The sequence below is a fragment of the Myotis nattereri genome (genome assembly GCF_964212035.1).
Source record: "Myotis nattereri genome assembly, chromosome: 18".
Lineage (NCBI taxonomy): Eukaryota > Metazoa > Chordata > Mammalia > Chiroptera > Vespertilionidae > Myotis > Myotis nattereri.
The window spans coordinates 35,459,538-35,484,815 of NC_138093.1; the positions used below are offsets into that span (position 1 = coordinate 35,459,538).

General features: G+C 57.4%; 1 protein-coding gene across 1 annotated transcript in view; it reads left to right on the plus strand.

Moving 5' to 3' along the window:
* The window catches only part of PLEKHA6 (pleckstrin homology domain containing A6), a 63,333-nt gene that overhangs the window by 19,199 nt on the left and 18,856 nt on the right, over nucleotides 1-25,278 (plus strand). Inside the window, exons 9-22 of the mRNA XM_081112398.1 lie at nucleotides 1,206-1,286; nucleotides 2,187-2,255; nucleotides 3,483-3,563; nucleotides 3,849-3,998; nucleotides 4,784-4,879; nucleotides 6,308-6,419; nucleotides 7,282-7,421; nucleotides 8,293-8,442; nucleotides 9,722-9,851; nucleotides 10,101-10,207; nucleotides 11,011-11,187; nucleotides 12,643-12,810; nucleotides 12,888-13,021; nucleotides 13,497-13,642. Coding sequence (XP_080968524.1) covers nucleotides 1,206-1,286; nucleotides 2,187-2,255; nucleotides 3,483-3,563; nucleotides 3,849-3,998; nucleotides 4,784-4,879; nucleotides 6,308-6,419; nucleotides 7,282-7,421; nucleotides 8,293-8,442; nucleotides 9,722-9,851; nucleotides 10,101-10,207; nucleotides 11,011-11,187; nucleotides 12,643-12,810; nucleotides 12,888-13,021; nucleotides 13,497-13,642 — 1,741 coding nt within the window. The remainder of the gene's footprint in view (nucleotides 1-1,205; nucleotides 1,287-2,186; nucleotides 2,256-3,482; nucleotides 3,564-3,848; nucleotides 3,999-4,783; nucleotides 4,880-6,307; nucleotides 6,420-7,281; nucleotides 7,422-8,292; nucleotides 8,443-9,721; nucleotides 9,852-10,100; nucleotides 10,208-11,010; nucleotides 11,188-12,642; nucleotides 12,811-12,887; nucleotides 13,022-13,496; nucleotides 13,643-25,278) is intronic.

Consider the following 25,278-nt stretch of genomic DNA (forward strand, 5'->3'; position numbering starts at 1 on the left):
ATGAGGCAGGAAAACCAGATTCTCAGAAAGCCTTTTAAAATGCTGCGGGACCTGCAAATGGGTGGGCGGGTGCCCCTCACCATCCACGGCACACGGAAGCAAGGCCGAATCTGGACTGCCACCCAAATGGTGCAAGGAAGACACACGTGGGTCCAATAACGATTAGCAAGACAGGGGCTGAAATGGGGGGCCTCCTGAACTGAGAACCCAGAAGATCTGCCCTAAGGTGGCCCTATCCCTTCCCTTACTCACTTCTCCCTAAAAAGCTTTTCCTGTGCTCCTCCTCTCTGCTGCCTACTCCTGCAGATGAATTAAGTTAAAGGGACATAGCCAAGGACGCTCCCTAATATGTTCACTTTTTGATGCCATCACCCTGGAACCAGTGGGGGAAATGATGGCATTTCTGGTTGTTATGTTTGGCTCATCCCCTCTCTTTCCCTCCATCCCTCCCTCACCTTTCTTTCTTTTTCATTTGCCAAATAGTCTCCCCCCGCCCCCCATGTTCCCAATGATGCTTGAAACGTAAGATAACGTGTTGGGAGAGCAGTGTTCCAATATCCGGTGTCCCTTTAACATGGCTTGCTTGTTTTGGCCTCCTTATTTGCTCCCTAGCGTCATCCAAGATCGGCATGGATGCTACCAGCCCAGCTCTGGAAACCATGTTTAGCAATCCTTTCTACTCTAGAGCCAAGAGGTGGGCAGGGGTTGGGACGAGAGACCTGTGCCTAGGTGTTTGGGAGGCCCCTCCAGAGGCAGCTGTTCCTCTCCAGTTGTTTCATTCAGTTCAAATTGTGGGCGACTGGCCTTTGCCGCTGCCTGTGTGGTCCTTGACCAAAGCAGTGTGCGACATGAGAGCTGGGGCAAGGAGATGACCGACTTGACCAATGTGGGCGAGACCCATCGTCCTCAGGAACCCTGGGGAAGCGTCATTGGGCTGGGACATCTCAGAGCTGTGAGCAAGGGCGCAGGGACCTCCCAGCTCCCTTCTGTGGCCTTTCCTCAGGGAAGCTTCAGGGCTGGTCCTGAGATGGAGTTCACAGAGGAAGAGTGATGGGTGAGGCCAAATAGAGGCCAACGAGAGGGTGCTGGAGCCCCCAAGAGGACCCGCCCTGTTCTGTGTCCCGGCAGGCGAGCACAGGAGGGTGTGGGGGAGGCGTCTCTCTGTGAGTCTGAGTTTGAATCGTCCGTTCCTTCCTCTGCTGCAGATGAGTGAGAGTGAGACTCTGATCAGTATGGTGAACCGCATGGTGGAGAGCTCCTCCCCCAGGGCCCAGCTCTTCATGCAAGTAAGACCTCTGCTGGCAGCATGAGCCCTGTCAACGCCATGTCAGCTGCTTGTGCATGGTCCAGTCCACCCACCTGGGATGGGGCTTGCTCCGCCCAGCCCACTCACCTGCCAGGCCTCATCTCCCAGGCTCAGCCCGATCTCCCTCCGTTAATGCCACTGTGTTTCCGTCATTCTTCATGTTCATGGATAAACCCAAGGCCCATTTCCCAAACCATCAAAATAGCACCGACATCTCATGCCTGCCAGGGATCACAGATCTGCTTTGTTAATGTCCAGGGCTTCTATTTTATATTTGGTATCTTCTCCGCAGACATTACTGGGGATGAGGGCATGGGTGTGTGACAGGGAACCATCCCAGGCCAACGGTGTGAAAAGGGCGCTGTGGTTACTGGATGCGTCATGGAGGCAGGGAGCATGTCCTGGACCCAGAGACACTTCTGTGTGTGTATCAGTCCTGGTTCAGGCACCAGCCCTGTGACTGGTGTTCAATCTGCTAGGTCTCAAGTATTCCCGATGCTCATTCCGTTCTCCCGTGTCTGATCCTCAAACACAGCTGAAGGGTAACTGTTGTTCTCCTGGTTGTTACCCACAAGCCCTCTGGGAGCTACACACCCTTGGAGTCCCTCTCAGCAGTAGCTTTGGGAAGAAGAGACAGCAAGAGCTGAGCAGTGCCTCTGCTTCTAGAATGGGCCTAGGACCATTGGGATGGAGCCTAGACCAGGCCGCCCCAGGCTTCCCAGCCAGGGCACAGAGAGTTAGCTCAGCTCAGGGGCCCAGGTGGAAGCTACCAGAGGTGGTGTCCGATGGTCTCTGGCAAAAATGGAGCAAGGGTTGTTGCTTTCCCACCTCCGCATGCCCTCTGTGCCCTGCTGCAGTCACCGGCCTCCTGTTCCCGCAGGTCCCTCCGTACCCAGAAGTGTTCCGGGACAGCGCCCACACCTACAAGTTAAACGAGCAGGACACAGACGTAAGAGCAGCGCTCCTGCTCCCTCTGTCCACTCCACCCTCCCGCTGCTCTTCTCGCCCTCCAGCTCCTCCATCCATCTCTCTCCTCACGGCTCTTCACACATGCGATTCATGTTCTCTCTCACTGCAAAGACAGCATTCTTCCTGTGCCTCCCCCCCGCCCTTCTTTTCCCATTCTCCCCCCTCCCCCTGCCTCCCACTCTGGCTGTGTGTTTCCCCCTGAGCCCCAGGCCCCGTGTCTCCAGCCGTGGGATCTGCTTCCTGCAGGAACTCAGACTTTGCTAGGAGGTCAGTCGTAGTCCCTAGGTAACTGGAAAGAAGAACATGGCTGTGCCCCAGCCCTCCGGGAGCTTCAGGGTAGCGGCAGACACCAGGTGCCAGTAGGTGGCAGCAGATGATTCATATACGAACAGCCCGATAACAGGGTCTGCAGGAGTGAGACCATGTGGGCTGGTAGGTCAGGGTCAAAACAGGTGGCATGCGAGCTGGCCTTGAGCTAAAAGGCCCAGAGGCATGATCTGGTTCCGGGGAAAGGAGCTGCTGGGGTATGTGAGGAATGGCATGAGGAGAGCTGTGCACGTAGGAAAGCACAAGTCCCTCCGGAAGAGAAGTGTGGCCTCACCTGCTTTCTCTCCACCTCCACTGGCTTGTCTGGGGAGCAGATCTGCCCAGCACGCCTGGGAGAGGTTCCATTCAGGCGAGGACCAGACCTCTGAGGGACCCCAGCGTCAGCCATCCTGAGACCCTGGCGAGGGGAGGGGAGAAAAGGTGGTGTGGACCATGGAGCCAGTTTACATTGTTTACTGGGTTTCAGAGAGAGTTGTCCAAACACCCTACCTACTCCTTGAGTCCATATCACCTAGGAGGCCTGGAGGGCCAGGCCACGTTCTCGCCCCAGCCCTCATGAGTTGGAAGACCTGGGAGGATGGGAATGTAGGAGCCTCACGTTTGGCGTTCAGCCCTCTCTTCTCTCAAGCTGACTCACTTCCTTAGAGAATAAACACACTTCCCCTCCCAGTGGGTTCCTAGGGAATCTCCCAAGGTCAAGACCACCTTCCTGTTCCCAGGAGTTTCCCAAGTCAAGGTGAAAGGCTAGGCTTCTCTGCAGGGGAAAGGAGGCGGTATCCAGAGGTCGGGCCCTGCCAACCCAAGTCTCAGGTCCCCATCAAATCGTGTCCTTCACCCCCTTCTCTCTCCCTTCCTGCCCCCCACTCCCTCGGGACCCCAGAAGTTGCTGGGCAAATTGTGTGAGCAGAACAAGGTGGTGAGGGAGCAGGACCGGCTGGTGCAGCAGCTCCGAGCTGAGAAGGTGAGACCAAGGGGTGGCCTGGAGTGGGGGCAGCTGGTGGGGGAGAGCTGGGGGAGAAGGTGTGGGCTGCCATCTCCATCTTGACTAAGCTGAGAGCTTCGCCCTCCATGAACTGCTGTCCTGCCCTTACTCTCCTGGGCAGCCTCAGGCAGGGTGAGGACAACCTCCACCAACCGGCCTGGTTGGGCCTCTAGGGCTCCGGTCTGGGTAGCTAACAGCCCAAAAGAGGGGCGCTCAGGACCACTCACAGCCCCTCCCCACCCACCCCACCCCGCCTTTCCTCAGGAGAGCCTGGAAAGTGCCTTGATGGGGACCCACCAGGAGCTGGAGATGTTTGGGAGCCAGCCCGCCTACCCAGAGAAGCTGCTGCACAAGAAAGAGTCCCTGCAGAACCAGCTCATCAACATCCGGGTGGAGCTGTCTCAGGCAACCACGGTAGGTAACCACGGAAACCAGAGCGGGTCTGCACCTGCCAGGAGAGCCTCCCCTCCCCCCCTCCCCCCCCTCCCCGGCGGGGCTCCCCGAATCCCAGTTCTCCCCAGAGGGCCAGAGCAGGGTGCTCCTGGGGAGGGACACAAACAAAAACCAGAGCTCTGCTGTGCAAAGAGACAGCCGGTAAGCCAGGCTGCTCGCCCCACAGTCTCCAAGGAACTGGCAAACTTTCCACCAACTATACCTGCCCCAGGACGGTGTGCAATTGAGGCCACTTATTTCCCCGGTTGCTGTCTTCTCCCCTGGAGAACCTGGACCCTGGCAGCAATGCTGCTGCCTGGTCATCCTGGTGGGCCCAGGGCAGACCCTCCCAGCTGACGGCCTGGGTAATAGCTCTCAGGGCAGCAGCAAAAGCCCCCAGAGAGCATGGCCCAGAGAGGAGAGCAAACCTCCAGAGGCACAGCGCTTCCCTCCGTCTCTTTTCCCTTTATCTTCCGCTTTCCATGGCTCGATCTGGGAGAGCAGGAGGGTGACGGCGCGATGCTCCCCGCTCCGGCCTGGCCACATGTCTGGAGAGGATGCTATTTTCTCTTCGGTTTGCAGCAGGGCGGGCTGTGGCACCTCTTGTAAGGCTGGTGCTTGGCTGTCATTCGCATGTCGCAGGCCTGCGCGCTCTCCTCCCGGCCCTCCCCAGATCCGCCGGCCTCTGGCCCCTGGCCCCAGGCCCAGTCGCAGGATGAGGGATGCTGGGCGAGCTGCTTTCTCAGTAACCGCTGCTCCCCGTGCAGGCCCTGACCAACAGCACCACAGAGTACGAGAGCCTCGAGTCGGAGGTCTCTGCCCTGCACGACGACCTCTGGGAACAGCTCAACTTGGACATCCAGGTGACCAGGGCCCTGGGCAGGGGAGGGGGAGCGGTCCGCATGTGCTGTGGGTCTTCCCTTGTCCTTGTGGCCAGAAGAGACCAGAGTGGCTTCCTCTCCTGCTTTAGAGATTTCAGACTTCAGACGAGGGGTTGGTTTCTGAGACAAAAGACCAGGTTCAGGCCACTTCAAAGGGACTCTAAATTCCAGGATGAGGATAGCGTGCGGTTCTTCAGTTCCACCCAATGACAGGGCATGAGCCAAGGAGAAGCAGAGGCGCGTGCTAGATGTCAGGTGTTGTATGACTGAAGGACTGAACAGACATAAATATCAATACACGATCGATATAAACCTCCCTCGGGACGTCAGAAGGGTAGGCAGTGCGGGCTACACTCAGGCATTTGGGTAGGAGGAAACCTCCTTTCAGGGACTTGTTAGAAGCCCTGTCTGGAGGCAGCGGCTGGGCACGCTGACCGTGGGCATCTTGTTCTCTGCCTCCGTCTGTCTTTTCTCTGCTCAGCACGCACCTCCGTGCCTCCTCTCTCGCTGGCGTTGCAAGCCCTGTTTCTCTGGTGAGGTTAAGCCCTGGTTTCCCCGGTTTTCCTCCTGTTTCCTCCTGGTAACAGAACTTACCACCCTAGCCTTGCAGCTCGTTAGGTGGAGTGAGGCAAAGGCCTGGTCCGAGGACCCAGGTGGTCGGTGGGCGACTTTAGGAGGTAGGGGAGTGTGAGCAAGAGCACCAGCTCTTGGAGCAAACAGACCCAGGTTCAGGTGGTGGTCGCACAACTTACAGGTGGCTGGGCTGAGTCCCTTCTCCTCGGACGTGGGGACAGCTGCCGCCCTCGCCTCATAGAGCCGTGCAGCCAGAGCGGGTTAGTGTCTGCACAGCACTGAGCTCGGTGCCCGGGTGGAGGTGCTCAATCAGAGGTGGCCATCACTTTTCAAAGAGTGGGTGCTGTCATCGAGTATAACCCATGAGCATTTAGGCATATGCTGGGGGTGGGCATTACCGAAGAGCTACCTGGAGCTGAAGAAAACCGGGAAACTGGAGCTTAGCCTGGAGAGCGGGCTGCCCTGGAATGTCCGCCTGCGGGGCCTCCACGCCAGGACCTGTCTCCCCCAGGGGCTCTGGGGGCGGGTCCCCACTCTCTTTTGGTTCCGAGTCCTCAGGTTGACCTAAGGGGGCTCTTTCCTCTGATGACAGAGTCCTCTCCTTGGCATTCAGAGCTGCGTTTCATAGAGGCTGAGGACACAGAGGCTGCCCTTGAGAGCGGCGAATGTGCTGGAGGGTGTGTGTGAGTGTGTGTGTGTGTGTGTGTGTGTGTGTGTGTGTGTTTACACTCCCTCGTGCATAGGGCTCCTGCCTGCTGCTGGTTTAAGGGAGGTGGGGAAAGGGCTGGGACACTCCTCAGCAGTCACTTCCTTTGACCTGCTCTGTGGCTGTTGCAGAACGAGGTGCTCAACCGGCAAATCCAGAAGGAGATCTGGAGGATCCAGGACGTGATGGAGGGGCTCAGGAAGAATAACCCGTCCCGGGGCACGGACACGGCCAAGCACAGAGGTGGGTCCCTCCCCTGCCAGCCTCGGGCCTCTGCTTCACCAGGAACGCCCAGTGCCCTGGCTCCTCCCACACCTGCGTGCTCACCCTCTAGGCCAGTGGTTCTCAACCTTCCTAATGCCGCGGCCCTTTAATACAGTTCCTCATGTTGTGGTGACCGCCAATTTCATTGTTACAAATTGAACATAATTAAAGCATAGTGACGAATCACAAAAACAACATGTAATTATATATGTGTTTTCCGATGGTCTTAGGCGACCCCTGTGAAAGGGTCATTCGACCCCCAAAGGGGTCGCGACCCACAGGTTGAGAACCGCTGCTCTAGGCCAAGCATGTCAAACTCGTGACCAGAGGGTTTAAATACATGAGGCATGCGGCCTGCCAGCCGCAAGTTTGGCACGCTTGCTCTAGGCCCTCACTCTGCTCAGAACCAGCCACGGCCTCTCAGGGCTCCAAAGTCTTCCCCGGGGCCCCGGGGGTGGCGGGTGGGACACCCTTATCCTCCCCTCCCCAGAACAGACTTAGAGATGCTGTTGACCCTGATACCCAAGATTTTCTCCCCAGAAAAGGTCAAAGAGCAGCTGGGCGTCCCCGGCCCCGAAACCCCCGGGCCCCTGGGTGGTCTGAGGCCTCTACCTTAGTGTCCTCCTTCAGCCTTGGGACCTTGGGCCGGCTTGCTTTGACATCCTCTCCCCTGTGCCGCAGCTCCCAGCTGTGACCCAGCCCATATAGAAGTCCCTCTGGCAGGCTCCGGGGACCCTCCCAAGTCCTTGAATCCTCCCTGCCCTCTCCACCTACATAGCCCATACATACCCCAGGCCACACCCCTGCCCACCCTCATCTTCCTCCTCTTGTTTTCCCCAAGGAGGCCTTGGCCCCTCAACCACCTACAGCTCCAACAGCCCTGCCAGCCCTCTCAGCTCCGCCAGCCTCACCAGCCCCCTGAGCCCCTTTTCCCTGGTGTCTGGCTCGCAGGGCTCCCCCACCAAGTCCGGGTCCAATGAGGTAAGCTGATGAAATGGAGTAGGCGGTGAACGGGGGAGGGAGGACCAGGTCCTCATTTGCCTGAAACTACACAGATTCTGTGCCCCATCCTCCCCAGAGGCCTGCAGTCCCAGTGCCTCTGCCTGCGGGGCCGTTCTCACCTCCAGTGTGTGATCTACCCCCCCATTTCTCCTGTGCCTGCTCTCGTCTTCACCGGCTTCCCTGGCCTCCTTCCGGAGCACCAGGACAGGGAGCAAAGATACTAAGCACTTGATCGGAATTTAAATCCAGGGGGTGACAGGGTGAGGTCTGGGGGACAGTTTCCTAGTCAGTTGATAAGCAAGTGTTTACAGGCTCTATGGCGGGCGAGGGTGGCAGGAGGCCCTGTCGGGGTACCCCTGCATGCCCACGACCTCCATTCAGAGAGCCAGCCCCCAGTGGGGACCGAGGCCGATAGACAGCAAACCAGCCTCAGGCACGTGGCGCTGCATGTCTCAGTGCTGAACCACGTGGTTCAGACCGTAAATGCTACGCTGTTCCAGAGAGGATGGGACTGGAACTGGGCCTGAGGTGTTGGCACAGGTAGAGGACCAGGCCGTTGCAGGCAGAGGGGCTGGGGGAGCACAGGTACAGGGTGGGGAGGTGTCGGAGTGACGGTGAGGCAGTGAGGAGAGAACTTTGGAAAAGAGCTGGGGAGTGATGGGCGTGGTGCGCAGGTGGCTCAGGGAAGGGAGCCGGCTCTGCAGGCAGCCGTGTCCAGGCCACAGGTGGGAGTTTGGGTCCAGGGCCCCGGGTCTCCGCGGTGGCGTCTGCCTCTGCTAACGCTCTTTTCTCCTGCTCTCACAGCGCCTGCTCTCGCTTCTCCTAATGCTCTGGCTTCTCTCTGCCTCAGGAGCCCGGCCCACCGCGGCCCCCCCTCCCCAAAGCCTACGTGCCCCTGGAGTCTCCTCCCACCGTGCCTCCACTCCCTAGCGAGAGCCACTTCTGGCCATACCCCAACTCCCCTTCCTGGCACTGCAGTGGCGAGACCGCCAGGGGCCAGGTACCCAGCACCCTTGGGTCCTGGAGGGCAGGGGCGGAGGGAACGGGGCAGAAGGCCAGGCGAGGGGCAAGGTGGGGCAGGGAGTCACTTCTCCGTGCCAGTGTTCACCCCCCGCACTGAACTTCTGCTGGGCCCTCTGTCTGGTCAAACTCTGGAATAAGGAAAGGGCTGGCGGGGACACTCACACGGCCCCTTTCCCCTCTTTGCTTTCTGTGGACAACGGGGAAATGAGTTGCTGCTCTACCCTGTGCCCCGGCTCCTGGGGGCCCCTGGCTATGGGTGGTGGCATGGCCCCTCCCTACCAGCATGACCAGGTGATGGGACTCAAGGGACCCCCACACACATACTGGTCCTGTCCTTGTCCACCCCAGGCCCCAACCCCCCTTGCTCTCTCTGTCTCTGTCTCTGTCCTCTCTGGGGCTCACCATCCCCTGGAATGTAAGGGTACAGGCCCCCTCTCCCCTGTTCTGGCCTCCCCTCTCGCCTGGATCCCTAGCGAAGATCCAGGAGAGGCGTGCAGTTAGGCTCGGAAGAGGTTGCACGGTGAGTAAATAGTCCTGTGCCTGAAACTGGGAAACTCGTATTCTCATCTCAGCTACTGGTGTGTGCGTAGCCCTGCGGGTCTGCCCAGCGAGGTGGGCAGGGCCGGGAACGGCACTGCATTTCACAGGTGAAGGCAGGGTGTGTGACCTGCCGTGCCCTCCAGCGGGGCTGGAGTGGAGATTTCTGAGCTCTGGCCTAGGCTTCTTTCTCTGTGGTCCTCACTGGGACTTAGATTCTTCAACTGCATGGAGGGGTGCAGGGCGTCGGGGGCGGGGGGCAGGCACAGAATGGAGCAGATGATGGCTGAGGCCCCTTCTGGTCTCATGATTCTGTGAACCACAAGCTAAGTGCCCCTTTCCTGCCCCCAGAGTCCTGGTCCCAAAGCTCGCCTGGTTCTTTTGCTCAAGTCTTGGGTAGGATCCAGACAGCGTCCTCCGCAATCCTTGGCCTGATGGTCCTCCTCTCTGGCTCACAGAGAGTCCGCGCTCTTGGTGCTTGCTGAGGGGACTGGCCAGGCTGAGGGGCCTCCTGGAGGCGTGAGCCCTCCTTCCCCGAGGACCTCGCCCTGCCCAGCCTGGTGCCTCCCTGCCCACTTCACAGCTGGCACACGCAGAGTAGCCCTGTCCTGGGTTGTCAAGGGTTTGCATGCCAACCATTGCTAAACAAAGAACTACCACCGGGGCCTAGTTCCTGGCAGTCACTCGCACATTAAACACCTCCTCATCCTTCCTTCCAGCCCAAGGCAAGCTATGACCCAAGCAAGAGAGAGTCCCACCAGACTTCACCCCCGGACACGTCTAGGGACATCAGCCTTGTGCCTACCCGGCAAGAGGTGGAGGCAGACAAGCAGACAGCTCTCAACAAAGGTACCTCCTGCCCCATCTTCCCTGAGAAGTGAGGCTCAGGGTCAGAGAGGAGTGCAGGGCGATGCTCACTCATACCCACGGAGTGCTCACCTGCCAGCCCGGTCTTCTCCACAGGAGGCGGGGGGGGGCGGGGGGGGAGGAGGGCGGGGGGTGAGCATTTGAGACTGAGCCTCTCTGAGAAGCAGCCCTGCCCCGTCTCTCCGCCTTCCTCTCTCCATGAGGCCCACTGGCCACTCTGTCTCCCTGCAGTTGGCATTGTGCCCCCGCGGACAAAGTCGCCCGCTGAGGAAGAGGTGACCCCCGCAGGGGTGGTGAGGAGGAATGCGAACGGGCTCCCCAATGGCCTGTCTGCCCGGGTAAGTGTGCTTGCGGGCTCTGGGGGCTTGGCGGGCCTGAGCCAGGCCAGGAGCCCAGGGGCCCTGAGTGTCCACCATCTGCCGCTCCTATTCGAGAAACCCAGGGCTGGAGGCGGAAGACAGAATAAGCAGGAAGGCCAGCAGCCCCAGCCGAGGGGGTCTCCTTCAAGGAGACGTGCCAAGGGGCAAGGAATGTGTGCACAATAAAGATTTTAAAAAAAAGTACTGAACAAAATTATGACGATGAGACACGGATGTGGCAGAAACCAGTGGTCAGAGTCGTGCGCTGGCCAGAGCAGTGTGTCAGGGTCCTGGGGCCGCTGGGAAGGAGCAGAATGCCACGAACTTGGTAGCTACCCCACAGAAGTTTATTTTCTCACAGTCCTGGAGGCCAGAAGTCTGCACTGGAGGCCCAGCCACACCCCCCACCGCCACCACAGCAGATGGTTGTTGCTTGGTGTCCTTGGCTTGTAGACACATCACTCCAGTCTCTGCCCCCACCTTCGCATCACCTCTTCCATGTGTCTTCTTGTCTCCCATGAGGACACCCATTATTGGTTTTAGGGTGGCCCCGATTCAGGATGATCTTGAGACCCTTAATTTAATCACACCTGCAAAGACCCCATTTCCAAATAAGGTCACACTCCCAGGTCCTGGGGTCAGGACTTGGACATAGCTTCCGGGGACCGCTATTCCACTGACTGCAGGCAAGCTTCCCAAGGAAGGGAAACCTTAAGGGATGAGGGCAGCTGGAAAGGCTGGTGGAGGACCTGCACCTCTCAGAGCCTCGCCTCCCCCCACAGCAGGAGCGCCCCAAGAGTGCGGTGTTCCCGGGCGAGGGCAAGGTGAAGATGAGCGTGGAGGAGCAGATCGACCGCATGCGGCGCCACCAGAGCGGCTCCATGAAGGAGAAGCGGAGGAGCCTGCAGCTTCCCGCCAGCCCTGCCCCCGACCCCAGCCCCCGGCCAGCCTACAAAGTGGTAGGTCCTCCCAGCCACCCCCAGGCGTGGCCTGACGGTGGTCACCACTGCCTACTCCCGGGTGCGGGTGTGGCCAGCCTGGGCTGGAGTCCTGAGGGTAGGCTGGGGCTTAGAGAGGGAGGGCCAGGGGGGGACCTAAGCTGGGCACTGGGAGACCTGGGAGGCTTCTGCCCACCGGGCAAGGAGATCAATCCTGCTACAGGCCTTTCCTTTTTTCTTTTTTTTAAATATATATTTGTATTGACTTCAGAAAGAAAGGGAGAGAAAAAGAGGGAATGAGAGAGAGAGAGAGAGAGAGAGAGAGAGAGATCAGTGATGAGAGAGAATCATTGACTGGCTGCCTCCTGCATGCCCACATTGGATTGAGCCCACAACCCTGGCATGTGCCCTGACTGGGAATCCAATCGTGACCTCCTGGTTCATTGGTCAACACTCCACCACTGAGCCACGCCAGTCGGGCTGGGTGTTTCCTTTGTGTTTAAAGAAAACTCACTCACCCATGGAATGCCTTGATTGTCTTGGTTGAAACAAATTACATACCATTCAGTTATCAGAGGGCAGTATGCAATCCACCACCCACAAGTGGCCACCACTCACAACCCTTTCCAGAGCACTTGCTGTGGGCTTGGCACTGGGCTGAGTGTCCTGACGATCATCGTGCCAGCTCAGCATTGCATGGCGCAATCCAGTTCTCAGTCCCTTTCACGTTCTCCGTCTAGTCCAGTGGTTCTCAACCTTCTGGCCCTTTAAATACAGTTCCTCATGTTGTGACCCAACCATAAAATTACTTTCGTTGCTACTTCATAACTGTAATGTGTCTACTGTTATGAATCGTAATGTAAATATCTGATATGCAGGATGGTCTTAGGCGACCCCTGTGAAAGGGTCGTTCGACCCACAAAGGGGTCATGACCCACAGGTTGAGAACCGCTGGTCGAGTCCTTTCAATAACTCGGGGTTAGGAACTATTATCCTTAGAGAGAGAGAAACAAAGCCACGAGAAATTAAGGGAGTCCTGGGCCACACAGCCATTAAGCGCAGGGCTGGGAGGAGCCCAAGGCATCTGCCTGATTTTTCTTTCTGAAATATGCAAAAATTGTGACTCATAAATCCTGCCCTCAAACAGTTTACATTCCAGTTGGTGGATTGGAACTTGCATAATAATAGATTAGATACACTGAGTGTAAGACACGGAACCAACTGCCCAAATGTATGCCACAGGAGCTAACAAAGGGCACAGCGGGCAGGGGCGCGGGGGACGAATGCTGGTGAGAAATGTTGATGAAGTCTTGCCTCCGGGTCCTGGCAGGCGGGCAGGCTTCGGGCAGGCAGCAGGCAGGGTGGCTCTGCAGTGGGAGCCATGGGGTGGCAGCGAGCCGGGCAGGGACAGCGGGGGCACACATGGTTAGGGCTCCCAGGAGGCACGGGTAGAAATGGAGATGCCCATGTCCCCAGGTGCGTCGTCACCGCAGCATCCATGAGGTGGACATCTCCAACCTGGAGGCCGCCCTGCGGGCGGAGGAGCCTGGCGGGCAGGCCTACGAGACGCCGCGGGAGGAGATCGCCCGGCTTCGCAAGATGGAGCTGGAGCCCCAGCACTACGACGTGGACATCAACAAGGAGGTGAGCGGAGTCCGGGGGGCGGGCGGGCGGAGGCCCTGGGAGGGGCGGAGGGAGAGATGACCGCGGTCCCTCCACAGCTCTCCACCCCCGACAAAGTCCTCATCCCTGAGCGGTACATCGACCTGGAGCCGGACACGCCCCTGAGCCCCGAGGAGCTGAAGGAGAAGCAGAAGAAGGTGGAAAGGATCAAGACGCTCATTGCCAAGTCCAGGTAACTGGCCTGGGGGAATCTCCGGTTTTTCTGCCCCCCTGGCACCGGGGACACCAGCACTCCAACCCATGTCCGAGGGGACCCCAGCCTCCCCCAGCGTGGAGCGAATGGAGGCAGTGGCTCAGGGCAGCGATCTGGGCCTGGCCCTCCAGTGGGACAAGGGGCTGCCCTTGGGTGCCCAGAGCACCGTGAGCTCACGCACATGCTCTCATCTGGACACACCGAGCGGCTGCCTCTGTGACTTCTCCCCTCCCAGGCAGCCCTAAACGTGCACTTGAACCTTCTAATTCATCGTAAAGCATCGTGGATAAGGGTCCCAACATGCGTTGTGTCAGGGCCCCTTATCCCTGGGGACAGCCTTGCTGGGGACCAGAGCCTGCACATGCCCTAGGCCCCCCGTCCAACCTCAGTCCACAGGCCCCCCCCACAGGACATCCTGTCCCCCCACCATGTCTGTGTGTCTGTGCCTCCTCAGTATGCAGAACGTGGTGCCCGCCGGCGAGGGGGACCTTGTGGACGTGCCCCAGGACTCAGAGAGCCAGCTGCAGGAGCAGGAGAAGCGGATTGAAATCTCCTGCGCCCTGGCGACCGAGGCCTCCCGCAGGGGCCGCATGCTGTCTGGTGAGAGGGGCTGGGCCTCGCTCCGCCAGGGAGACGGCTGACCACGTAGGGGAGGAGGCACGGCGCTGCCAGGGGTCAGGGCTGGAGAGGAACAGGGCGCGGCAGGATGAGCATTTACTGGGCACCAGGTACCGTGCTCGGCTCAGGGCGCACAGAGGCCGGAGCTGCTGGTGCAGGAGCGCAGAGCTGTGACGACCCTCCTTGCCCCTGTATAGCGGGATGGCCATGGCCATGCAGGGAGCACAGGGAGCCACTCTACCTGGGCAGGTTGGGAAGCACAGAGAAAGGTGATAACTGACTTGACTGGGAAAGATCGAAGTATTTACCAGTTGAGGGGTGAGGGCCAGGTATTCCAGGGTGCCCTTCCCTTCTCCTTCTTTTTTTTTCCTTTGTTAATCCTCACCCAAGGATATTTTTCCATTGATTTTTAGAGAGAGTGGAAGGGAAGGGGAGAGAGAGAAATATCGATGTGAGAGAGACACACCTATGGTTGCCTCCCGCATTGAGCCTGTGTCCAAGGTACGTGCCTTTGACCAGAATCAAACCTGGACCCTTCGGTCTTCAGGCTGAGTCTCTATCCACTGAGCCAAGCCGGCGAGGGCTCACTTCCCCTTCTGGCTGCACGCGGAGAGGAAGAATGAGAACGAGGGTGCGGGCAGCCAAGGAGCTGAGCGTGCCAGCAGTCACCACGTGGGCTACAGACCCAGCCCACGTTTCTGCTAAGAGAAGATGAGTCTGAGGAGCTGACTCACACGGGTCCAAGGGCAGCAGGTCCCAGATGGACACCGTGAGGTCAAAGTCAACAGGACTCGTTCTCCTTGGCCTGAGACATTGCCCGGAGGAGATGAGAGTATAATAGGCAAGAACGAGATGAATGAAGGCGGGGAGAATTAAAGGGCTTCTGAACGGGAGCATGAACGGTGGAGGAGAGACAGTGTTAAGTCAGGAAGGCTGGAAGATGAACTGTGGTCTCCCCTCAAGACAAGGTGGTTAGGATGGAGAGGGAGGGGAACAGAGGGGGCTTTGGGGACCGTCAGGAGGGATGCCCAGAAGGATGCCGGGCTTGATGACTTTGGTCCAGGAAGCAGTGACGGGGCACCGGCCGCAGGTACAGCAGCCTGGGTGGGAGTCAGTGGAGGGGATGGCGTTTCATGGCGGCGTTTACGAGGATTCGAGTTCTGGCTACCTGAGGCTCCGGCCCCTCCTCCGTAAAATTCAAATGAAGTCACCGGTGTGGTGGTGTGAGGGACAGACACAGTGTGCGCGGGGGGCCAGGCACTCAGAGCGTGCTCAGTAAGCTCCCGTCAGCTGGGGCAGTAGTGGGGGTGGTGGTGGTGGTAGTTAGTACTCGTTGAGATAGCAATGGCTGACATAGGAAGAGGCGCCATTTGTGTTTTTGTAGCTATTTTCAATATGGATCTTTTCAGAAACCAGCAGCTCTTAGGGTACAATAAGGATGTAAGGGAGGACCTACTGGCACTTGGGGTCTCGTGGACATTAGCTGGGTGTCCTGCGGAAGCCCCTGGAGATACTTCAGAGAGAGGCTACCCTTTGGGCTGGAGTTGAGGGCAAGGGAAATGCTGTAGCCAGAGGCAGCAGAACCAGTTTGGCTGCCAGGAGGCCCCGTCAGACCTTGCTGCAGTGCAGCTGTAAAACGAACTTGAACCCTCCAAAGATCAAATTCCACCCGCTCTGGGCAAAGGGAAACTTCCTGTTTCGAGGTTAGAGCACACAATATTGTTCTGAATCCTTCCCTCCGCCGCTGCCCCAGCCCCTGGCTCTCTCTCCTACAGTTCCCCAGCCAAAGGTCCCAGAGAAACAAAACCCGCCCAGCCTCTCAGGTTCCCTCCACACACACACACACACACACACGCTTACACTTCAGGGCCTGTGCACTGAGCACACGGTCCCTGGGTTTTGCCCAAACCCCAACTATTTAAAAAATGGCTGTGGAAGGCCAGACCTCAGACTTGGCCCACTGTCCCCACCACCCGTAGTCTATGGTCCAGGTGCCCAGAGCGGCTGATCTGCCAGGCACAGCGAGGACTGTTCCTGGGCACACACGGTGTGGGCAGCGTCCATGCTGGGGGCCTGTGTGCATGGGGTGCTGGGCACGGGCCTGAGTGTGGGTGTGCGGCACGGATGGTGTGGTCAGTGACGAGTGTGGCAGCTTGGGCACCAACACCCGGTGCGCGCGGACACAAGTCCGCACTATGGCGGAAGGCGTGGCAGTTTTCAGGTCGTGGGCATGGTATGAGGTCATGGACAGTGTCTGAATCACTACTGTTTGTAGATGCGCATGTATTTGTGTGTATTCCAGTGTGCGGTGTGTGGGGGAGGGAATGTTTGAGTACAAATATAGGAGTGTGTGTGTATGTGTGTGCGTGTGTGCAGAATGTCTCCGGGTGTTGTGCGGAGACCGGTTATGTATGAGCACAGGTGTATGTGGTGAGCTGTCGGCGTGTAGGTATAAGTGTCTAGGGGGCCCAATACAGGGTGGAGATAGCGTTTATGCATGTGTTCATGTGTGACTGGCTTTGTTTGCAGAACAGGGGATGATAAAAACGTTTGTGTATGTTTTGTGCACGGTGTATATATTGCAATATTTGTGAACATCTGTCTGCGTGGGGTATGGGGGGAGGTCTCATGAATGTGAGTGTGTGTGACTGGCTATCGATGCATGCAGATGTGGCAGGACTTGTGAGCACAATTATAATACCTCGTCTGTCCAGTACATACCTGCTGCATATGTGAGCTTTATTTCAATGGCTGTATTTCTAATATATATTTAGTATTTCTCTGCCTTTTTAAAAAGGTTCTATTTGACATAATTAGTCTTGCTTGCTCTTACTGCTTTAGTGTCATTAAAAATAGTCTTACTTAGCTGGTCTCTGTCAAGGGTTGCCCTGAGGGGTTCTAAATGGTTCAGACCTGTTTGTAACTACGTTAAATGCCCCAAGCTGTCACACTTTTAAATTTATGTCTACTTTCTGCCAACGATTTTCTCTCTTTGGTTGGGCCTTCTTATGGATGTCAAGGGTCCTTCAATTACTCTTTCTTTTCTAATTTTCTTGTTTTCACTCTCCCACGGGCTGGAACCCCAGCCAGTCAGCACCTTCTAGTCGTGGGTAACTCAGGGTCCCTGGACTCGAAAGAGCGCCTCCCCGGGTAACTGGAAGAACTCCCTGCATGTACATTGTAACATCCATTTGGCTTCCTTGAAATGGTCCTTGCTTAGCTTTTGAGTTTTTGACTGTTTTGGAAACCGAGGTTGCCATAGAGCTCACCATCGCGATGCAGACATGCATAGGAATGTGTGTTTCGAAAGCATCTGTGAATGCGTTTGAATGTGAAGTTATAGGTGTGCTGAGTCATGTATGTGTGTGTGCGTACGGATCTGAGTTGTGTGCAGTAAGGAAGGATACGGTTTAGCTGCATCCCATGCACAAAGTCCGTGCTGTGTGTGGGCTGACACGACTTCCTGCTCTGTGTCTTCGGTACATGTGTGTGGAGGTGTGCATGTGCCCTTGACTGGAATCGAACCTGGGACCCTTCCGTCCACAGGCCAACGCTCTTTCCACTGAGCCAAACCAGCTAGGGCAGAGCACAGATACCAGAACTCGCTCTCAGCCTCTCAGAAGCCTCCGTTTTAAAGGAATCAGTTAACACGGTGACCACCTCACTTCGATCATCATAAGAGGGGGCCGGTGGTTTGGATTAGTGACTTTCCTGTGCTGCTAATCATTAGCAGAGCGCTATCTCCCTAGAAAGGCGCCACCCATTCCCTGTGCACATTATGGAGGTTTGTGCCAACTTCCCCGTTGTCGTTGTTGGTGGGAGGGGAGCCTTGGGCCCGGAGGCCAGGCCTGGCCCCAGCCGCAGCCACACTGGGTCCCAGCAGAGCCTGGATTCGGCCAGGTCTGCCCCAGGGCCATGTTCTCCGCCCCAGCGCCTCATAGGCCACTCTGCCTCAGCTTGGGCAGGTCCCCAGGCTCCACTCTTCTCTCTGCTTGTCGCCTGCCCTGCTCTCTGCCCTCTGGGGCAAGACCTGCCTGCTCCCCGCCCCCCCACCCCCCCATTCACCTCCCTGTTCATTTCTGTTTCCAGTGCAATGTGCCACCCCAAGCCCTCCCACCTCCCCTGCCTCCCCGACTTCACCAGCCAACCCCCTCTCGTCTGAATCCCCACGGGGCACCGACAGCAGCCATGCCATGCGGGTCTGAGCTCGGACGTAAGCACTTTTCTACTGTATTTCCTCCACCCCAGGGAGGGGGACCCCTGCCCGCACCCCCATTGAGCCATCTGCACCCTCTCATTCCGGCATGGCTTCTCCCCTCCGCCCGGTGCCTGGCCGCTCTCCCCCGCCACCCCGCTGCTTGAGCCCAGCGTCCCCGTGCTGGGTCCCGGTGCCCGTGCTGGACTGGGGCCGGCTGGCAGGGCAGCTGCTTGGAGCTGCCACGCCAATGCCATGGGCTTTGCTTCTCCGGAAGCAGATGGAACAGAGCTGGGGCCTCCCTCGTTCACTGTCCGGAGGGGACTTCCCAGACCCCCTCCCCTGTAGCTCCTGTGAGGTCCCAGCCTCAGGAGCCCCCAGAAGCCGTTTCGCCCAGATCTTACTGATCCCAGACCTCACTGTAAATTAAAGTAACACCAGGCTCTCTAGCCAAAGGCCGTGCCCGTCCTTCCCCCCAGCTCAGGGCGCCCACTGCCAGGTGAGCGGAGAGCACTTGACTGCGGTCTGTTTCTCCTTCTCGGGGTGAGGGAGGGGCCGTCCCTCAAGGTCTGACCAGAGTCTCGCTCCTGGGAGAAGTGTCTGGAGTCTGCCCTGTGCGGCCCCTTTCTCACCGATGTCCCTCTTCTTCAGTGCAAGCCCTGGCGGAGGCCACCGCCGCGAAGCTCCACAGAGCCACCTTCTGAAGCCCTCCGCGAGGCCCCGGCCCCTCCCCGGCCCAGCCCCCTGCTCTCCTGGGAAAACTGCGAAGAGCCAGGCTGAGGGCCAGGCTGCTGCCTAGCGGAGAACAGAGCACGGATGCTTCGGCCCCAAAGCCCTCGCTGCTCAGACAGGTCCCTCCGGTCCTGAGCCTGGGCCTGAGACAGAGCAGAAAGCATCCTGTCTGATGCCCAAGTCACAGGGCGCCCAGGCCTGATGGCTGGGGTGTGATGGTCCTACTGGAACATTCCCTGATGAAGAAGACGCCCTGGTGGGGAAGATGCTCTGGACCATCTTAGGTTAGGACGAGAGGTGAGGAGCAGAGGGGCACTCTGCCTCTTCCCACCCTCCTTGACACCAGGACAGCACCTGCCATCATCCCCTCCCCGTCAGCCCTTACCGCCCCCCATGGCCCCCGCTGTGCTTGGGGCTGTGATCCCTGCTATGGGTGCCCTTTGCGGTCCCGTGGAGACTAACCACCCTGTCCGAGCCAAAGACAAGATGACAAGAGATGGGGCGAGGCACCTTGGCTCCCCGGGGGCCGGGGCAGGCTGGGATAGAGAGCAGGTCTGGGCAGTGTCTGGGGAGGTTGGGAAGGGGGAGGAGAAGGAAGGGAGGTCCTAGGAAAGGAAGGGAAAGAAGCGGCAGGGCTCATTTGCAAGTAAGAGGACAGAGATGGAGAGAGGATGGGAATGGTTTCCCGGGTGAGCCTTAGCGTGGTGCCAAGTCCCGTGCCACACTGTCGGCTTGGCCCTTCCCACCGTGTCCCCAGGCCGATGCCGAGGCCCCAGGAGGCCCCACCAGTGAGCACATGGTGGCCTTCAGCTGAAGTGCTTGGCATGGGGCCGGGGGCGCGGGGGGGGATGAGGGGGCTGGGTAGGACAGTCCGGGACACACAGGGCCCTGTGTAGGCCTGGGCCTGGTGTCTGCCTCCAGTACTGGGCTGGGGGGGCAGAGAGAAGGATCTGTCTTGTGCAGGGTGTGGTCAGCCTTGGGACCTCTCCTCACCATTTTGGCGGCATTTTCTGGCATTTGCTGTGGGCCAGCTGCCAGTGTGCCTGGGGAGAGGGAATGAGCCTTCAGCTGGGAGGCCAGATGCCAGGACCCCGCCGCACACCCCGGCCCCCCAGACGAGGACCCGTGGAGGCTGTACCAAGGACTCCCTCTGGCTGACTCTTTCGGGATCCACCTGACAGGGAGGCCAGTGCGGGAGGGACAGAAGCAAACTCATTCTTCCTCTGCCCCGCCCACCATGAGATGAATGTAGCCAGAAGGAGGGAGGAGAGAGAGTGCGGCTGGACAGTCTGGCTCCTAGGCCCCCTCTTTGCAAGAGCTGCTGCCTGAGACTCCAGCCTGACCTTCAGCCGCCCTAAGAACAACTCCTTTATCTCCCCCCAGTTCTTCACTCCTTCACGGCTGGGGCAGTTACTGGTTCATATGCAAGTAAAGGTGACAACTCATTCAACAAATATTTATCGAGCACCGTTTATGTACCAGGCACTATCCTAGGTGCTCAGGACAGTCGCTTCTGAGGGGTTACAGACTGGGGGGTTCCACTTGTCTTCACTTGTGGCAGGTTTTTGGCTACATTTCCCATCGTTAGCGCAGCTCAAGCATCCCAAACGGTCCTTTCTCCCCCACAGACTGGCAGGTGGGGTTGGCTCCCAGCTCTTCCTCGTTCCCGAACCTTTCTCCATCCACGAGACACAGATTTTTTAGGGCCTTCCATGCCTTCCCCTTCCTTTATCTGTCTCTCCTTTTTTTAAAGTGATATTTTTAAGAAATACATGGAAAATACCAAGGATCAATGTCTGCTCGTCTGTCACCTCTCTCACCTCCTATTCCATAAAGCTGGCCCTTTATGTTGCTTTACATGCCTTAATATATGTTTTATGAAGATTATACATATGATAGGTTTATATGTAAGATACATATTGGTTTGGGTGTCGGATCCTTGCCTACAACTCCTGCCCAGGCCTGTCTTCTCTCCTTTACTCTCCATGCCATTCCTAGCATGTCGCGGCTATACCCCATGCCTTGGATCCAAAGAAGGGGAGAGAAAGACTTATTTTAAGACGGATCTATTTTACGCTTTTATTATGAAAGCAAATCTATTTTCAAATGTGCAATGTCTAAATGGAACTGGCCAACAACGGGAGGAGACTGGGGTGACTGCCTCTAGGTCCAGCCTCCACCCCGCCCGCCTCCCCCAGCTGCCCCCTCCCTCCCACTGCCCTGGTCTGCAGAGGGCTGGTCCCCAGAGCTCACCCCAGAGCATCTCCCCAGGGCAGGACGTGCTCTCGGAAGTCCTGGTCTGAGGGTTTGGTTACACTGACCACTCTTGACCTGGTAGAGTTCTCGGGTATGAATCCTATGGAAGAAAGCGTTTACGTGTGTGCACAGGGGCACCCACGCAGGCCCCTCCCAGCGATGTGCTCCCAGACCTCCCTCATCACCTGCTGCAGGGGGCAGGCAGTTTCGTAGCCGCCTGTGCCAAACATGAATGTCAGTCTGTCCCTTGACGGACCCAGGATATGGTGCAAAGGCCAAAGGAAGTGGTCTGGGATCCCTGGCCCTTCGGCGCAGACGTGTTTGAGTTCCCTGGACAACTTCCCACACTCCTTTTCACGTGGCCTCTCTCTGCTCTGAGTCGCGTTGATGGCACCTGTTTTACTCTGTGACCTTCCTTCTGGGGGCTGTTCCTAAGGGCCTGGCACCTCGGTCTGGCATCCAGACTGCGGAGTCCGCTGCTGGGCTGAGGAGGGTCCCACGGACAATGTAGCAGCTCAGCCTTGCCAGGAGCCGCTGCCCCTGGGGTGCCGACTGAGGCAGCTCAGTCTTCCAAACTGCTTGTCCACTGGAAGTGGGCAAAGGGCTCTTGCCTTGTAAGGATCTGGGCAGGATGGGAGTCTTTTGTCCAGGTCTGGAATCCGGGGTTTGGGACCTGGCGCAGAGCTCCCGGCCAGCATTGGAAGCCTGACCTGCCAGCTGACCACTTACCGGCCCCTGCGTCCAGCCTTGCACATCTGGCTGTGGATGGATGGGCCCCAGATGGGGTTCCAGGGCTGAGACACCCACCTGGGTACACTCCTGGTTACCGATCTAGAGCCTTCCCAATTAGCACATGACCTCCCTGATCAATAACCGAGAGGCTGCAATCAGATATTGCTACTGTCACTTTAAAGATTTTTCTGAGGTTGCAAGCTGTGCACACTTGCTCTCTGCCTTGGCGAGAGGCGTGTTCTTGGGGCAGGGCTGACTATAGCAAGAGGAACCCAATTCCTTTCCCCTTTAGGCACCCCCACCTGGAAGCTCTTAAAACTAAGGGAAAATATGAAATATACATACCTATATATATATATATATACATATATCTATTTATGCACATATTGGGGCCAATCTGATTTGCTAGTATTAGACAATAAACTGTACAAGGAAATGTCTGATCTCAGTGTCTTTATTTAGCATAAAAGTGACCTTAGAAGAGTTCAGGTTAGACAGACAGACAGCATCTCTGCCAGGGGACCGGCAGCTGTAGCAGCCCCTGGGCACCTTTCTAGCCGAAGCCCCTCCTGGGAGGGGGCACCTGCCCGACAGGCTAGAGTTGGGGTCCGCGCTCAGCAGCTGAAGAGCCCCCGTGAGCTCCGCATTTGTATATTGTAAGTTTGTATAAAGCCAACGCCGGAAATAAAATGGTTTGTACAAGTGGTGCGTGTCTTGCCCTCTGTGTCCATGTCTGCCTGTGGCTGGCCTCAGGGTTCATGGCCATTTATGGTGGGTCTGGGGCCAGGCCTTCCCGAAGAGCAGAGTGGGTTCAAAGCACATGGACCGCCATCCCCCTCCCCCTGCCCCCAGCTGCATCTCCCCCTCCCTCCCAGGCAGCTATCCCAGAATTCACGGGAGAGTGCCACCTCCCTGCGCCCCGGGGATGATGCTACACTGCCAACACCATCATCTTCTTGGCTCGGGCGACCCCACATCAAGGCTTGTGCTTAGGTCTGTATACCGGGGGCATCAGACGCTCCGGGCCCTGGAACCTCCCCTGATTGGGTCTCCGAGGCTGAGGGTAGGACTGTAGGGAAAAGTCATTCTCAGCCTTTCTCTGTATTTCTGCTGTAAGGGACAAGAAGGCATATGATTGGGCAGGGGGGCTGGGGGCATGTTACCAGAAAGGACACCCAAATTCTCTGCATCCAGCCTCAATGCCTGGTCCATTTCTCTTGGTAGGAACTCGGTGCTTATTGCTTATTGGCACTCAGTGTGAAAGACTGAACGAAAGCTGCTCAGTTTGAAATCTTTCTGTGAACAATCAGAGCCCAGAAGCCCTGTAATTCTGTGGGGTGGGGGGTGGGAGAGAACATGAACCCAGGACTGTGGCCGGCCCAACTGGATGTCTGGGGGGAGAGGGAGGTGTCGGTGGTTCAGGGAAGAGAAGAAAATTGAGAAAGAGGAGACGGGAAGGCGAGCTTCCTCTAATTGCCGATTTTGCCGTGGGCTGGTTCTAATGGCTGATTTTGAATCCTGGACACCTGTCCTCGTCCCTAAAGGGCTAGTAGAGTCGACATAAAGTGACTATTTTGGGGACTTTGTGGCATCCCGGGGAGCACTATAGACCCTGATATCCTTGGTGAATCGGGGGGAATTGGGACCAGATGTAGACTCAAGACAGAGGCCTTAGGGCTGGGAAGGCGTAGTGGAGAACTCGTCCGTTTCGGGGCTGCCTCGGTATCTGCAGCCCCACCCAGGCCAGAGCCCACGGCGTGGAGAGGAGGAGGCATATGGGAGCACCACGGGCACCACTGTACCCACCAACAAGGCCGGTTCCTCTCCAGGGATGATGCCCACAGGTCCCTGTCTGCCCCACCTCGGGGCCCACGCAGCCCTCGGATGGAGCCAGGCTGGGGCTGTCAAGTAAAGCAGCAACTAGCAGAAGGCCCTTTCGGAGGGAGCGGTGCTCTGACTACGCGGCCATTCATTCCTAAAGCGGGCGTGTCAGTGCCAGGAAGGAGCCGGGCCTCCACCTGCTGCCGCCGCGGAACCAGGCCGCCTGCACCTCCCACCCCGCAGCCTCCAGAGAAGAACTGGCCCCACGTCGCTGAGACGGATCCCAGAGAAGATGATGTCGGGCTCATCTCCTCCTCGGCTCCTTATAGGGCCATGAAGATGATCCTTGCGTCTCAGTTTCCTCATCTGTGATATGGGGATATTAATACCATCTTATAGAGCCCTTGGGAAGTTCCAATGAGAAAACAGGAAAAACACTCTGAAAGTTTGAATGCGCCCGGCCTGCATGGCTCAGTGATTGAGCATCTATCTACCTATGAACCAGGAAGTCACGGTTCTATTCCTGGTCAGGGCCCAGGGCCCAGGCTCGATCCCCAGTGTGGGGGGTGCAGGAGGCAACCCATCAATGATTCTCTCTCATCAGCGATGTTTCTGTCTCTCCCTTCCTCTCTGAAATCAATAAAAATATACATCTATTAAAAAATAAGTTTGAAGTCACTTACAAATGTCGGGGGTGGAGGATGCTGCTGTGGAGGTCGCTCAGCTGCCTGCGGGGATGAGGGGAGAGGGAGAATGTCTCCCGAGGTCTCCCCTTTGCTGCAAGATGTCACCAGGGCTCCTGCCGTTCAGCCCTCCTTCTCCTGTCCAATTCGACTCCTCCAGCCCAGGCCCAGGGCCCTCCCCCAGGCCTTGACCACGCAGCCAGGCCATAGGCTGAGGGCCAGCCCCAGCCTTCCAGGGCCTGCATCCTCCTCCCAGGGGTTGCCCACGTGAAGGGGCTCCTCTCAGGAGGGTGGGCAGTGGGCCACCATGCTGGGTCCGGCTCCAGTGCCCAGTGCTGCCATCTGGGACTCAAGCCAGGAGGGCCCAGATCCAGGAGAGTTTGTTCTGAGCTCACAGGTGAGCTCCATGGTGGGGAGAGAATTCAACGCTGCTGTCTGCTCACCCATGGGAGCAGTTTAGAACCACGAGTTCCGATGAGAGAAGTCTTCCGTGGAACAGTATTTGTTAGTGTATTAATAGCAGAAACATTAATGACAACAGTAATTGTTATAACTATCCGAGAAGACTAATAATGGCTCATGAAGTGTGTGCCAGTGCCCGGTCCTCTGCCCATCGCCTGAATTTACTCTGATCTTCGTTATAGCTCTATGTGAAAGGTACTGTCGTTACCCAAGGACCTGGGGCACAGAAAGGACACAAAATGCCCAGGTCTCGGGGACCTGGAATGAGGCCCGGGGTGCTCTAGAGCCTAAGCCAGGGGTCCTCAAACTTTTTAAACGGAAGGCCAGTTCACTGTCCCTCAGACCGTTGGAGGGCCGGACTATAGTTTAAAAAAAAAACTATGGACAAATTCCTATGCACACTGCACATATCTTATTTTGAAGTAAAAAAACAAAACGGGAACAAATATTTGTATTTGAATGTGGCCCGTGGGCCGTAGTTTGAGGACCCCTGGCCTAAGCTCTTAACTTACCAGTGGTTTCTTTTCTTTTTAAAAATATATTTATATTGATTTCAGAGAGGAAGGGAGAGAGAGAGAAACATCAATGATGAGAGAGAATCGTTGATCAGCTGCCTCCTGCGTGTCCCCTACTGGGGATCAAGCCTGCAACCGGGGCATATGCCCTTGACCAGAATCAAACTTGGGACCCTTCAGTCCGCAGGCTGACGCTCTATCCGCTGAGCCAAACCGGCTAGG